The sequence below is a fragment of the Carya illinoinensis genome, chromosome 1 (genome assembly GCF_018687715.1).
Source record: "Carya illinoinensis cultivar Pawnee chromosome 1, C.illinoinensisPawnee_v1, whole genome shotgun sequence".
Taxonomy (NCBI): domain Eukaryota; kingdom Viridiplantae; phylum Streptophyta; class Magnoliopsida; order Fagales; family Juglandaceae; genus Carya; species Carya illinoinensis.
The window spans coordinates 5,597,828-5,613,832 of NC_056752.1; the positions used below are offsets into that span (position 1 = coordinate 5,597,828).

The 16,005-nt window shown below is 33.4% G+C and overlaps 1 protein-coding gene across 1 annotated transcript; it reads left to right on the forward strand.

Moving 5' to 3' along the window:
- The first annotated feature begins 7,609 nt into the window (after positions 1-7,609).
- Positions 7,610-11,752, forward strand: LOC122307546 (phosphatidylinositol transfer protein 3-like). The gene is made up of 6 exons (XM_043120475.1): positions 7,610-7,956; positions 9,157-9,244; positions 9,435-9,611; positions 10,218-10,316; positions 10,408-10,653; positions 11,285-11,752. Exons 2-6 carry the CDS (start codon positions 9,179-9,181, stop codon positions 11,564-11,566), a joined length of 870 nt encoding a protein of 289 aa, XP_042976409.1. The 5' UTR covers positions 7,610-7,956; positions 9,157-9,178; the 3' UTR covers positions 11,567-11,752.
- Positions 11,753-16,005: the final 4,253 nt, after the last annotated feature.

Genomic DNA, 16,005 nt, shown 5'->3' on the forward strand with positions numbered 1-16,005 from the left:
AAAATTTTTTTCTTAACAGTTAAGAAAGTAATTATTAATAAATTTATATTTTATTTATTTATTTTTAATGTTTATAGATATTTAAAATAAAAAGAAAAAGACCATTTACACTAAACATGCAATAAAATGTTTAAAAACCATCGTGCTTTATGAATTTGAGAGTCTTGATTAAAAGAGAACATGGGTGAAAACCAACCATTTGGCGCGGTTTTCGACCAAAATTAACGTCAATTGATGGAAGGGATTTGCATGGAACAACCAACTATACCGATTGATGAAGAGGAGAAATATCGGCCGTATCAACTCCGACAGTTCTCTGTCTCTCTAACTGTGAGGTTTGTCTGAGAGGGTAAAGAGAGAGTGTTGCAGAGGAGAGAGATAGAGAATGAGAGAAATTGAGAGGAGGGGAAGAAGACGATCTCATCTCAAAACGACATCGTTTGATTTAAAATCAATGAACGTCATTCTATTTATATTTTTTATAATACATTATGTATAAAACAAAGCCGTTTGGTTTAAGACCAAATGGCGTTGTTTCACTTGTGTTTTTTTTTTGTATATTTAAGGTATAAAATGATGTCATTTTATTTAAATTTAAATGAAATGATGTTATTTTAACTACGGTATATATATTTATTTAATCGATCAATTCAATTAGTTCAACCCGGAATTGAATCGTCCAACATCGATTTTATTTATTTTCTATCCCAACCGGCCATTTTTCCCTTGATTTTGGCTTGTTACTAACTCTATCGGCGTAGGTTAATCTAATCGTTTCTGTTCACCTCTAAAAGAGAAATAGATATATAAAAATAATATTTAATATTCAATAAAATATTGTATCACTCCGTTGACTGAGGAGGTAGAGACTCAGTTTTTGTCCCAACTCCTGAGAGAATCTTAACAATAATCACCCGAATCTGAACTAGTGAACTTTATATGCAATAGGTCCTAAATAATTGTTGTGTGTAGTTGAAAGACGATATAATATTGACAGTATGGATTAAATTTTTGCAAGATTATTGGTGGAATACGGCATGCAGTAATATATATATATACATATATATATATATATATATATATATATATATTTATTATTCAACAGAAGTGGAGAGTTTTAAATCCAAAATATTCATCTTGGAGAACCGGACTGTAGGCAGTCAACCTATTCGCCGCTACTACTTCTTAACCTTACCTAATACGCATTAAAAATGAAAGAGTACTGAAGTTATTCTTAGAATTCTTTTTTATTTTTGACGAAGTGCAATAAAAAAAAATTAAATTAATTATAAATCGAAAATATGGGTTTCCACGTATACAATAAAATTATGAATTATGGTATTTCGCGTGCCATTCAGAATCTGCCAATATATTCTAGATGAACTGTTAAGAAGAACAATCAGAACTCGTTTTTACTTTTTGATCGCTAATGTGCCAACAATTTTTTTTGTTTTGTTTTTTAACTTCTGATAATTTATAAATATTTTTATAAAGAGACTTGCTACTTATAATCATTTCTACACACACCATATGCTTTACATTATAATTATTTTTATTTAATTTTTAATTTTTTTGTCTTAGTTTTTAAATTAATTGAATTCTTCTTTTCTTTATCTATACAGTATATTAAGAAAAAAAATTGAAAAATGATACGTGGTGTGAGATAATTTGAATACTAAACAAAGAAGAATAAATACGAAGAAAATTAATAAATGCTCGTGGCTCTGAATTAATGTGCATGTTTGACTGGGTTTATTGATTTCTGACAACTGGATAATGAAGATTGTGGCTGCTCCGTTATTGGACCTTAGAGGAAGAGCACTAACATTGGCTTCATCAAAAGTCAATGCATTTTTAAATTTTGATGAATTTATTTAAAATAAACCTACATTGGATTCATCAAATAGGTATTTGGGAACCTTTGAGCTACAGTAATTGTTGCTCTTCCTTCAAATTTGAAGGTCTACTATTCCACATTCAAACTAATATTTTATTCTAATTTTAATATGTAATGGTTTTATTTTATTTTATTCTAAATTAGTTGGAAATAAATTATTTAAGTACTAAATTAAACTATTAATGTCCATATGGCTAGTATAATTACAAAATATGAAGAAAAAAAATTAAAAATATTATTATTAAGAAAATAATATTATATTATTATTTTGATGAATTTAATGGCTAATCCAATGTGGAATTATAGATATGAAGGTTTTGAATTTATGAAAAATGTGTACTTTTCATCAAATTTTGAAGATAAATTTGATGAGTCCAATGCTAATGCTCTTAGGACCGAGCGAAAAAAAAAAGAGAAGAAGAAGAAAACAAAAAAAGCCGGCATTAGAAATATCTTCACGTTTCTTGAATCTCTTGTTGCGTTTCATTTTATCAATACCATGCTATCTAATGAAAAAGTACATGGAAATAAAAGAAAACAAAATTAACAAATTAAATGCAATTCGACAATTAGCTCATGTTCACAGATCTTGAGTAACAAATTTAAATAATTTAATTGGCCCATCGTTTTGAGATCTTTTATAATCTTTTATTCACATGTTTTGTTAAGACTGTTTAAAGCAATAGAGTCCACATGTTGTTTTTATTTATTTTAGAATTATAAAAAGTGTTTGAGTTAATAAAGTTATAGAAAATCATAAGTTGTCTTACAATAATAATTTATTTTTATTTTTAATTTTTTCCTTTTTACAAAAGGGGAGTTGGGGGCAGTTAACATGGTAACTCTCATTAGGCGTGACTATAGGAACTATTTATTATTTTAAAATATCCCATCTTCAAAATATTCAGTTAGTCCAAAACTCATCTCATAATAAAAAAATCAAGTTTTACTATCATAAGTGATTTTAATGTATGTTCTAATTTGAACACTTAAAATATCAACTCAGTAAAATTGAACTATAACCTTGTTGGCAATTACTTTTATTTCTTACACAAGCACAGTTGAATGACTTAATTAATTTTCAATATCACGAAATGAGTTCAAAATATTTTAGGATGTTTTTGTTTTGGTTATATCATGATCAAGATTTCTTATAATTCTTTAACTTGATAATTTCATTAATTCCAATAGTAGTATTTGAAACAATATTTAATGACGTGAAATCTAAATAATTTATTTATCTCCCTTTAAACTGTAGAACATATTTGTGAGAAGGGACATGCTACGCCCACCGTTGGGGCTCCTATTAAGTAATTTCCAAATTTTTTATTTTTATTTTTTATATCATTTGTTAAATATTTTTAAATATTTTTTCCAATCATCACATGTTACAGAATAGTTTAGGGTCCACCCAAAGAGACCTGACTTCGAGGGAAGAGCTTGGAAAACGAGGCTTCGAGTTGCTTTCCTTCGGGAATATGGTCATATTTTTGCAGCTACGCTAATTCAAAGTTGCAACAAGGCCACTTTCAACCGAAGTGACCCTAAATCAATTTTCTTTTATTATTTTCTTGTTCGGGTAACGTAATCGACACATCCCTTAAAATAACTGAAACGTTGGCAGCTAATGACTTACAAATTCTTTTCATTAGTCAATCCTGATGTTCCAGGGTAAAACAGATGAGAATTCCCACGAGGTAATGGGGGAATTCCGTATTATAATGGTTGTTGAGTTCTGCGTGAGACATATGTTTGTAGGAGTCTAGTGCACGCTGGACATATTGGAGATCTCGAGATGTCATGACTCATGGAATGTGAAAACCTCTAGTAATCTCAATAATGGAAGACGACGTTTTTTTTCTTTTTCTTTTTCTTTTTCTTTTTTTTAATAATAATAATAATAATAATAATAACAGAGACGTCTAGAGAACTCTTCACCTGCTTTGATTCTAGACGCATTGAATATTTGATCACTCGGAGAAAAAGCCTCCAGAATCTAGAAAGGTTAAAGTTGATTTTTCTTTTTTTTTTTTTCCTAAGCAAATTTGGATTTAAATTAAAATAGAAAATATGAAACGAGTGCGAATCCCAATAAAAATTATATATCAGTCCATATATAACGCGAAAAAGATAAATAATGAAGGAAATTGAGTTGTAAATATTTTAAATATGGTATATTTATTTTTTATTAAAATGTGCAAAGAAAATTACTTTGTTAGTGAAATCTACTTTTTTCTTTTTTTAAGTAAAAGATAGAGTTACATACTTTAAACTTATAACTAAATTCTCGTTTTGATAATGAGATGAGTTAAAATAAAAATTAAATGTTAAATAAAATATTATTAAAATATTATTTTTAATATTATTATCATTTAAAAAATTTTAAAAAGTTATTATATTTTATATAAAAATTAAAAAAAATTATAATAATAAGATAAGATAAGATAAAATGAAATAATTCTTTTATCCAAATTCCAAATGGACCTAATATTACTCATAAATTTGATCTATGATTCCAAACAGCTGAACGAAACCAAAAATAGATTCTGGTTTTTGAATCTCTTCGAGCGTCAAACACTTTAGCTTTATGACACCGAGCTAAATGAAAGATGACGAAATGCTGATCAATCAAAGTGAAAAACACAGTTAAAAAACTAATAAGTCTTATGTGCAAGAACAAAAAATCCATTAAAGAAATTCATAAATTAATAATCATCTTTTTTATATTAAAATACAATTTAGTGTATCATAATGTGTATGAATTTATCCCATAATCTCCAAAACTTATCCTATAGTCAAAAGGCCAAACTTTACTGTCACAAATAGTTTAACTTATATTATGATTTAAACTCTTGAAATATTAATTGGTAAAACTGAATTGCCACCTTGTGGCAATTCCAATAGTAATATTTGATACAATATTTAATGACGCAAAATATAAATATTTTATTTATTTATCTCTATTCAAACTGTAAAACAAATTTGTGAGAAATTCCAATCGTCACATATTACATAATAGTTTAGGGTCGACGCAAAGAGGATTTGACTTCGAGGAAACAGCTGGAAAAACGAGGCTTCGAGTTGCTTTCTTTCGGGAATTTGGTCATATTTTTGCAGTTAATTCAAAGTTGCAGCCAGCCCACTTTCAACCGAAGTGGCCATAAATCAATTTTTTAGAATTTTATTATGTATAAATACAGTCGTGTATTAATTTATATATTAATATTAATTTATTTATATTTAAAATTTAAATTAATATTATTTTTAATAAAATTTATTTTTTGACTAATCATATCACATTAATATATAAATTAATACATAATTATACTTACAACTATATTTTTCCTTTCTTTTATTATTTTCTTATTCGGGTAACGTAATCGACACATACATAACAGAAACCTTGGCAGCTAATGACTGATTCAAATTCTTTCGTTAGTCAATCCTGACGTTCCACGTAAAAGATAAGGGAATTCTCTTCTTTTTCGATTTTTGATTATTTTCTTTTAAATATTTTTTTAATATCTTTAATCATTAAGTAAAAATTAAAAAAAATAAAAAATTTATTAATAATTAATTCTTTAATCATTAAGTAAAAAATTGAAAAACATTAAAAAAATAATAAAATAATAAAAAGAATGAAAATAGGATAGCAAGCGGAATTCCTTATTATAATGTTTGTTGAGTTCTGCGTGAAACATAGTTTGTAGGAGTCTAGGACACGCGGGAGATAATGGAGATCTTGAGATGTCGTGACTTGGAAAGTAAAACCCTCTATATCAATAAAGAAAAATTTAAAATATAAGTCTATATACTACACATTATATATATATATATATAAATTAAATATTTAATATATAGATAATAAATAAAAAAATTCAATTAATTTAAGAATAAAAAATTTTAAAAAATATAATATATAATGTGTAGATTTATATGTAACAAAGCTCCTCTTAAAAGTTTTTTTTTTAAGACAATAATAATAATAATAATAATAATAATAATAGAGCATGTTTAGAAAACTCAATTGAGTAAAGCTACAGCTATCCAAAAAAATTACCGAAAAAGTTATCAATTGCAGTATTTTTTTATTTTTTATTTTTTATTCAATTTTTTAAATTCTTAAATATTTTTTTCCTAAAAAGAGTTTACAACATTACTTAAAAAAATTTACTTAAACACTAAATAAAAAAATAAATTCGGTAAAAAAAACACTTCCCGAATTCGGTAACTTTAGCATTTCTCAACTCAATAATAAAGTGCACATCTAGAAAACTCCTCACCTGCTTTGTTGCTAGACGCGTTGAATATTGATCACTCAGAGAAAAAGTCTCCAAAAAAGGGAGCCGTTCATCATTTTTCCTGTCCTCAAGTTTGGATTTAAATTAAAATAGAAAAGATGAGGGAGTGAGAATCCCAATAAAAATTCTCTATCAGTCCATACATAACGCGAAAAACATAAATAATGAAAGAAGTTGACATTAGTAATGAGTTGTAAACATTTTAAATATAGTATATTTATTTTTTTATTAAAAAGTTTAAAGAAAATTACTTTTTTAATGAAATCTATTTTTTATTTTTTTTATAAAATTAAAATATTATTTTTAATATTATTGTTATTTAAAGATTTAAAAAAATTAAATTATTGATTATATTTTATAAAAAAATTTAAAAAACTTATAATAATAATATAAGATAAGATAAAATGAAATAATTCTTTTATCTAAATTCCAAATGGACCTAATATTACTCATAAATTTGATCTATGATCCCAAACAGCTTAACGAAACCAAAAATAAATTCTGGTTTTTGAATATATTCGAGCATCAAACACTTTAGCTTTATCAAAGAAAAAACGCTTTCCATTATTATCTTTTATTTTCAGACTAGTCGTTATTTATAATAAAGTCCATTCATTTGCTCTACTTTTAAATTAATATTCTTTTATCAAAACGTAGTTGTCGCTTGCTTCTTAATTTCCATATTTTTTTCCTAACAATATTCCTTCTTGTAGTTTTAGTGCTTGACACTTGTGTGATTTGTATTTAATTTTGGTTGACGTTGATGCGGTAGTTGACACCGAGCTAAATGAAAGATGACGAAATACTGATCAATCAAAGTGAAAAACACAATTAAAATACTAATAAGTCTTATGTGCAAAAACAAAAAATCCATAAAAGAAATTCATAAATTAATAATCATCTTTTTTATATTAAAATACAATTTAATGTATCACATTAGGAAATTAATTTATTTTAATAAAATCTATTTGTGAACGAAACATTAAACAAGTAGTTTATGTTTAACATCCTAAACAAAGGGGGCATGAAATAAAAACAATAATATTTTCTTAAATAATTTTATATATAATTTTAAAATGTGTAAGATTCATATATTCGAATTGAAAAGAAAAACATTTTAAAAAAATAATTTTTCATATGAACTCAAGTTTACCCAATCGGAAAGAAAAAAGTTTTGTTACATATATTTATTTATATATATTTTTTATATATTTTTAATGTAATTGATTAAAATAATTATTTTAAATTAAAAAATAATGTAACTAATTATATTAGTAGAATGCATAAAAATGACGTGAAAGTTAGAATACATAATTATTATTATTATTATTTTTTTTTTAATTTTTTTTTTTTTAAATATGGCGAAGCTTGCACACAAATATCAGTTTCTATTTTCTTTCCTCCCTTTTGTATTTTCGTGTGCAATCGGAGACGAGAGGAGGTTAAGCTAAAAAAAACTTAAAAGCCTACGTTGAAGTCTGACATAGAGAACCAGTATTGTCCCTGCTTTCCCACCCACGCTATAAATCAAAAGCAAGACCTATGCAAAATGATCTCCCTCTCCGCTCCTCTCACGAGCCACGCCCCTAGCTAGCTCGGCGAGAGAATTCAATGCCGGTGTCACCCTCGTGAGGATAAAAATTATCCAAGAAAGAAGCGCGCGGGACGCACCCCCCGCCTTTCTCTGATCTTCTCGTACAAAATAAAGTTTTCGTAAGCAGCTAGCTAGCTCTCAGTCTCCTCTGCTTCGCAGGCCAGGTACGTTACCAGCTACCAGTTTCGTATTGAAAAAGCATATACATACACAATCCTTTGAGCCTTTTCCTGTTTGTTAATCTGCATGCGCACCTCTTGTCTCTGTGTTCGGAATGGATCTTTCACTTCTCTCGTGTCCTTGCCTTTTCTGGATCATTATTTATATGTTGTTTCTCTGATCAAGCATAGAGTTGAAAGTTTTACGTTTTATGGGTTAGATCTTGTGAATCTTTTCTTAGTTGTCAGGAAGTTGCTTAAGCACCTGTTTTTGGTGCTCAAGGATGTCTATATATTTCTTTAAGAATTGGATTTCAAAAGTCTCTGTTGAGTCGGAAAGCGTCTTTGTTATTTGATGAATAAGCAGGAAAGGTTTGGTTTCGTGTGATTCTCATGGCTGTATTTTTTTGAATCTGGTCAACTTTGGGATAGTTTTGGGGGTTTAAGAAAGTCCGTCTGACAAATTATTAGTTGCGTTTCTGGTTCTCGCTTTGCGATCCTTGATTGTTAACTTAAGGATCTTTGTGATCATTGTTTTCTCGAGAGACAGAGGCCGGAATGGCACTACTGGATTCGCTGCAATGAAGCAAAACCAAATTCTGTGACCCATATGGATTCAATTCGAGTAGGCTGATAAACTAATTAGTAAAAGAACTAGCCCTGATTAGTATATTACAATAATTAGAAAGAAGAAAGAAAGATTGAACGAAGAGACCTTAAAATAATCACAGCCAGTGGATTGCTTTCGGATGTGGCCAGTCAGGATAGGGGGCTGGTAATACCTAGACCGTGTTCTCACCAACTTCCTTCTTTCCTTATGCGTGGTTGATGACTTTAGGACTTATATTTGGACAGACGCAAAAATTGTGGTCTAATCCCAAATAATGTTATATGGACAACATTGAGGGAAATGCGGTGGAAAAAGAATGATACCAGAAAGTGTGTTCTGTGCACATGGTTAATGGAGATATAGAATTTCGCTAGATAAGATATTTCAGTTTCTGGCAGCTTTTTGCTTACAGCTAACACTTTCTTATGTTGTTTAAGCTTCTGGCTTCAGTACTCTCTCCAACTCAAAGTCCCAAATACAATTTTGCTGCTGATTTTCTGTATATTGTGGACACAATGATTACATTGGCCAAAGACAGTAAAAATATTTGTACAGGAGCATTTTATGTTGACTTGTTCAAATGTTATTTCCTGTAGGTGAACTCCTTTGGCTGTCAGCATGTATCTGCTGCGAAGGCAATCTCAGACTCATCAGGAGAATGACTCTTCACAGAAAGATGCCAAAGTAATCTTCTACTTGGACAGACATTCTAGGGCAGAACGCAATTTTTTAAGATAGAACTTATTTTATTTTTCTTGTTCCTTTTTATTGAAATGACCAAGTTTTCTCTCTACTATGGCGCTTCTATCCAAAAAGAGTGCAATTGCTTCTTAACGTATTGAAAATAGACTTACTGAGGCATATTTACGAACAGGTCAGTGAACTCAGGGATGCTCTTGGACCTCTATCTGGACGTAGTTTGAAGTTCTGCACTGATGCATGCCTGAGGAGATATTTAGAAGCTCGGAACTGGAATGTTGATAAGGCAAAGAAAATGTTGGAAGAGACACTCAAGTGGAGATCTACTTATAAGCCTGAAGAAATTCGTTGGGTAAGAATGATAAATTATTGACTAAATGTTTTCGATAACATGGAAAAACTAGAAGAACATCTAATGCCATTTTATGATATTTATTTTAATTACTTCTACTTTGACTTGGTGTGTTTTGTGTTCTTGGCTAATTGATAATCAATGTTAGAGTGTCCTGGCATATAGATGTTGTTATCTTCCACTTCTAATCATAAATTTGCGGACAGAATTATTTCAAAACCAGATGTTTGCTCCCGGCAATCTTGTTTACTGGTTCATTAATCTCAGTATTGTTGGTTTCTAAAAAATTATTTGCCCTGGAGATAGGCCTTTCCCTGCTCGAGGTGTAAAACGTTTATGCTGGAATTAATTTTAATACTGTTTCAAGTTCAACATTGGTATACACGTCAGTTCCAAAATGGCACAATTCAGATGAAAAATGTATTTAAATCGTGGTTGCGATAACCAGTAATTATTACCTTTAATACATGTATCACCTTCTGCACGACATGTATGTGATGACTGAGGCTAGACTCGTAGCACTTAATAATGTTATCATGTTAATATTTTCACGACCTTTCATTTTGTTTAAGCCTCCCCTTACATTAGAAAGATGTCATTGTGCAGCATGAAGTAGCCCATGAAGGTGAGACTGGCAAGGTGTCCAGAGCAGATTTTCATGATCGAGATGGAAGGACTGTTCTTATAATGAGGCCAGGGATGCAGGTTGGGACCACAATTTCTTTCATAAGGTGTGCCATTATCTCTTGGTTTTTTGTGAATCAATCTCTTAACCATTTTTTTTCCCATTGGTCAGAACACCCCATCAGGAGAAGATAATGTTCGCCACCTAGTCTATCTTTTGGAAAATTCTATCCTTAACCTTCCTGAAAGTCAAGAACAAATGTCGTGGTTGATAGATTTCACTGGATTCTCATTGAACACCAATGTCACTGTCAAAACAGCCCGTGACATTATTTACGTTTTGCAAAACCACTATCCGGAGAGGCTTGCTGTTGTATTTCTGTACAGTCCACCAAGGATTTTTCAGGCATTTTGGAAGGTTTGATCACCTGCTTTGTTTTCATTTCGTTTTCCATTACATAGATGCTTCGTTTTTGGTATCTTTGGATTGAAGTGTGACAATCACTGCTTCTTATTTCTTTCATGAAAAACTAAGACATGCCCATTCAATCATTGCATGGAAGCAAAGCCAATATATAAATTTATTGTCATTCTCGGAGAACTTCTCTTTAATCTTGGGCGAAGTACATTTTGCATTTGGCATTGCCCCTCCTCCCTTTGGCAGCATCCACTAATTCGTATCATACTCGGATTGATTAGAACCTGCATTACTTGTGTTGCTTTAGCTCGGACTTAATTTCTCTACTTATGCACTTAGTGTGCCATACCTAATTGTTGTGTTGACAAAGAATCTCCTACTATCAATCTACTAGCCACTCCATCCGTTGGAACAGTTTTTTTTTTTTCACTATTGTTCTCTCTGAGAGTAATTTTTCCTCTCTTTTCCCTTTTTCATTCTCCTTTTTTTCTAAGTGCAATTCTGGACCTGAATCTGCTAATTCCTTTTTTGAGGAGATATTCATAGCTTGCAGAATGACTAGATGCTGTTGTACCTTCAATTTTATCTTATTTATTGCATTGATTAAATTTGTGCTTTTTAATCTTTATAGGCTGTCAGGTACTTCGTGGATCCAAAGACATCTCAGAAGGTGAAGTTTGTATACCCCAAAATTAAAGACAGTATAGAGCTCATGAAGACATTTTTTGATATAGAAAACCTTCCGAGTGAGTTTGGAGGAAAAGCCACCCTAAAATATGACCACGAGGAGTTCTCCCGATTGATGGCCCAGGATGATGTAAAAACTGCTAAGTTCTGGGGTTTTGATGAGGAGCCCAACCACATCATCGATGCCAATGAGGAGCGCACACGCATTGCATCTCCAGCTAGCTGACTTTCTATAGATGAAGACTTTGGTATCAACCTTATGCCGGGAACAGGAATGATGCTCTTGTTCCTTCCTTGGGCTTGATAAAAATGTCGTTTTTTCTATTTCTAATCTTGTTCCTAATGTTACCAACCTCCAAAACAGCAAACTGACGTTTTATCATTTCCTATAATACAAATCTATTAGTTACTATTGTCTCGCTGAAAGATCTTTCTGGTCATATTTTCGACTCATCGACACGAGTATTGGCTCATGACAATCGTTGACACGAGCTACAAAATATATTGGATATCGCTTGTTTCTTGATGCATGTATTTTTTGGCAGAAACCTTGGGATTTTACTTGTGAATTATAGATCACGCGGTGTTTTATAAAGGTCATTATGTACTGCAAAACTTTAAGGCATTCATATTTACAATCTGAGTAGAAAGCTGTATCAGTAAAATCATGTTGGGGCTTAAAGAGACTAAGAGGAGCACAGCAAGTGTATGAAGAATTGCCTCTTAAGGGCTTGACATTTCTAAACGTAAATATTTTCCATGAATAGTTACAAGAGTTTGAGGCCCTATTTATACAACTCCAATCAGTGCATTTATCACTACATTTGAAGAGAATTTCACGTGAATTTGATAACAAACTGGGACCACTCTATTTGTTTAGGCATGAGCACGTCCAGAGGCACCTTCAGTGCCTTCTGGAATATTCTCTTTGGTCATTTGTTGAGGCAGCTTAGTTGTGGCCTTAATACTCTCCCGCGATCCAAGCATTAGTGGAACGATTGTGAGATTGGATCGAAGTTGAGCAAACCGAGAGGAAGAGAGGGGCTTGGTAAACACATATGCAACCTGATCTTTAGATGAGACAAAGGAGACTTGAAGAGATTTGTTAGCCACACGTTCTCGAACAAAATGATAATCAAGTTTAATGTGTATAGTTCTAGCATGAAGAACTGGATTATGAGAAAGATATGCGGCCCCTAAATTATCACACCAGAGTGTGGGGGCAGCCTTAAGGCTCACACCAAGCTCTTTGAAAAGAGATTGTAGCCAAATGAGTTCAGATGCAGTATTGGAAACTTTTTTGTATTCGGCCTTGGTTGAGGAACGTGCAATTGTTGGTTGTTTCTTAGAGCTCCAAGAAAGGAGGTGGGTACCAAAGAAAATGCAAAAACCTCCCGTAGATCGACGATCATCAGGGCAACCAGCCCAATCAGCATCAGAGAAAACATTTAAGTGGAAGGAAGACTGCGGACTGAAATGAAGACCATAATGCTGAGTATGATTAAGATAACGCAGAATTCTTTTAACGGCTTGCCAGTGGGGTAGTTGTGGATAATGCATATATTGGCAGACCCTATTGACAACAAAAGAGATATTTGGCCTAGTAAATGCAAGATACTGAAGACTGCCTACCACACTGCGATAAAGATGAGGATCCTCAAAAGAGGAACCGTCCAGTGAATTGAGTTTAGTCGATGAACACATAGGGGTAGACACGGCTTTAGCTTGATGCATATTAGTTCGGACAAGGAGATCAGCAATATATTTAGATTAAGAGAGATATAAGCCAGATGGCTTTCAGGTGACTTCTATGCCCAAAAAATAACGCAACGGTCCAAGGTCTTTAACAGGAAACGTAGTACCAAGTTCAGAGATACATTTAGTGATCAAATGCATTAGAACAGGTGACTACAATGTCATTTACGTAGATTAAGACATACATGGAAACAGAGGCAGCACACCGTATGAACAATGAAGAGTCAGATTTTGAACAGTGAAAACCAAGTGAAAACAAACGATCAGTGAGTTTAGAGAACCAAGCTCGAGGGGCTTGTTTCAACCCATAAATAGATTTGGTTAACTTACATATATGAGTGGGGAGGTCTGGATTCACGAACCCGGATGGCTGTTGCATGTAAACATCTTCTTCGAGGTCACCATGCAAAAATGCATTCTGAATGTCCAGTTGATGCATCACCCAATTGGAAGTCACGGCCAGAGAAAGGATTAACCGAATCGTGACAGGCTTTACTACGGGACTGAAGGTCTCCGAGTAATCAATTCCAGGTTGCTAATGGAAGCCCTTAGCCACCAAACGAGCCTTCCGTCATTCTAGGGTTTCATCATCTCTTCATTTGGTCTTTAAGACCCATTTAGAGCCAAGGACATTTGTAGAGGAAGATTTAGGAACAAGAACCCAAGTATTGTTGGCTAGAAGAACTTGAAATTCGGCAGCCATCGTAGCTCGCCATTTAGGATATTTGGAAGCTTTAGTATATGAGGAAGGTTCTTCAGGAACCACTGGAGATGAGGACAGAGTGAGAGAAGCCGATGGCTTTTTGGGCGGCCAGGGAACGGTGCCATCTGTTCAGATTAGAGGGCAGTGAATGGAAGATTTCGATCGGGTTACCATAGGATGCAGGGATGAGTTTGAACGGTGAGAAGAAGATTCAGAAAGGATCGGGATTGAAGAGACATTTTCGGAGGGATGTAGCGTGGAACAGAGAGGCGACGTGGGAGAGTTAAGTATGTTAGGGTTGGGAATCAAAGGAGACGAGGAGGAGGCACTAAGTGGAGGTTGAAGTATGGGCAATGGGTCTGGTATTAGAGGCTGAGTCCGAGTGAGATGGGCTTAAGGGGGAATCTGGAGTGGAGGAATCTGAGAGGGATTGGGATGGACCAATATCTAGAGAAGGGCCTGGGCATGTGTTTAAGGTTGGGTCCGAATGAGAGTGGTCAGGTAAAATAAAAGGAGATGAGGGAGCGGGTGGGCTAGACGTAGAGAGGGCCGATTATGAGCTGAGTGTTGCGAAAGGAAATTCAGTTTCAGAAAATACAACATCACGAGATATATAGGTCCGGCCTGTAGGCAAGTGAAGACAAATATACCCTTTATGATCTAGGCTATAGCCCATGAAGACATAACGTTGAGAGCGAAGGTCCATTTTATGTTTATTGAAGGGTCGAAGATTGGGCCAGCGTGCCACACCAAAGACTCGTAAGAAGGTATAATCTGGAATTTTTTGAAACAATTTTTGAAAAGGGGATGAGTGATTAAGAATAGGTGATGGCATGCGATTAATTAAATAGACTGCTGTTTGAAACGCTTCGACCCAAAATTTTTGTGGAATAAAAGCATGAGCCATTAGAGATAATCCCGTCTCAACAATGTGACGGTAGCGTCTCTCAACGGTGCCATTTTGAGCATGAGAGTAGGGACAAGTGACTCTATGCGAAATTCCAAGAGAATGAAGGACAGATTTGAGAGGGTGAAATTCGCCCCCCCAATCTGATTGGACAACATAGATATTAGTAGAGAAAGTATTAGTAACATACTTGAGAAAAGCAAGAAAAATAGAGGGAACACTAGATTTGGTTTAAAGAGGAAACATCCAAATATATTTGCTAAAGTCATCCACTATTGAAAAATAAAAGCAACATCCTAAGGAGGAAATCACAAGCGCTGGTCCCCACAAATCTAAGAACAATAATTCAAAAGGCTTGGTAGAAACAGAGGGTGAAGGGGGATGAGGAAGATTGTGACTCTTAGCTTGAATTCATGAAGGGCAAGGGGAGATGAGGGAGCTGTGAGTAAAAGGAAGATGAAAGTGACTCAAGGTATATTGAGTAGTCTTATAGTTAGGATGTCTGAGACGAGCGTGCCAAATGGAGGAGGTGGTTCCTTCGCCCAAGTAGGCCATAGGAGAAGAAGTGACTTCCAATTTGGGTGACGGCACCGGTAGAACATAGAGTCCATTATCCACATTGCCCCGAAGAAGTTTCACCCGAGTACGAGAGTCCTTCACAACAAAAAAATGAGCATGAAATTCAAAGTAAATAGGATTGTCAAGACAAAATTGACACACGGAGAGAAGATTTTTAGTAATAGAGGGAACATGAAGTATTTTATTGAGAAAATACGTGCCAGAAGAAGTAAGAAATTGACTAGAACTAGTGTTATGAATCGGAAGTGATGAGCCATCCCCGATGCTGACACTGTCTGGACCACTGTATGGAGTCGATTCCAGGGAGAGATTAGCAAAATCAGAGGTGAAATGGTTGGTAGTAGCCGTGCTTGGGAACCAAGAATTTATGGAGGGTGACGGGTTGAAAGAAGTGGTGGTGAGATTGGCTATATAAGTGGAGGATGGCAGGACATTTCCTTCATACCGATGATAGCATGTGGCAGCAGTATGGCCTTGCTTGTAACAGACTTGACATGTTGGGCATGAGGAATTGAAAAATTGACCATTCCGCCCTCGGCCTCATTGACCACCTCTATTGGAAGTAGAATTTCGTCCATGGTTAGAGGAACGAAAGGATGTAGCATTAGCAGAAATAGAGGAACTAGAAAGTATTGTGTTGATGAGTCAAACGGGCTTCATGGTTCAGAAGATAGCTGTATATTTATTGTGGAGAAAGGGGGTCTGGTCGAGTGGTTATAGC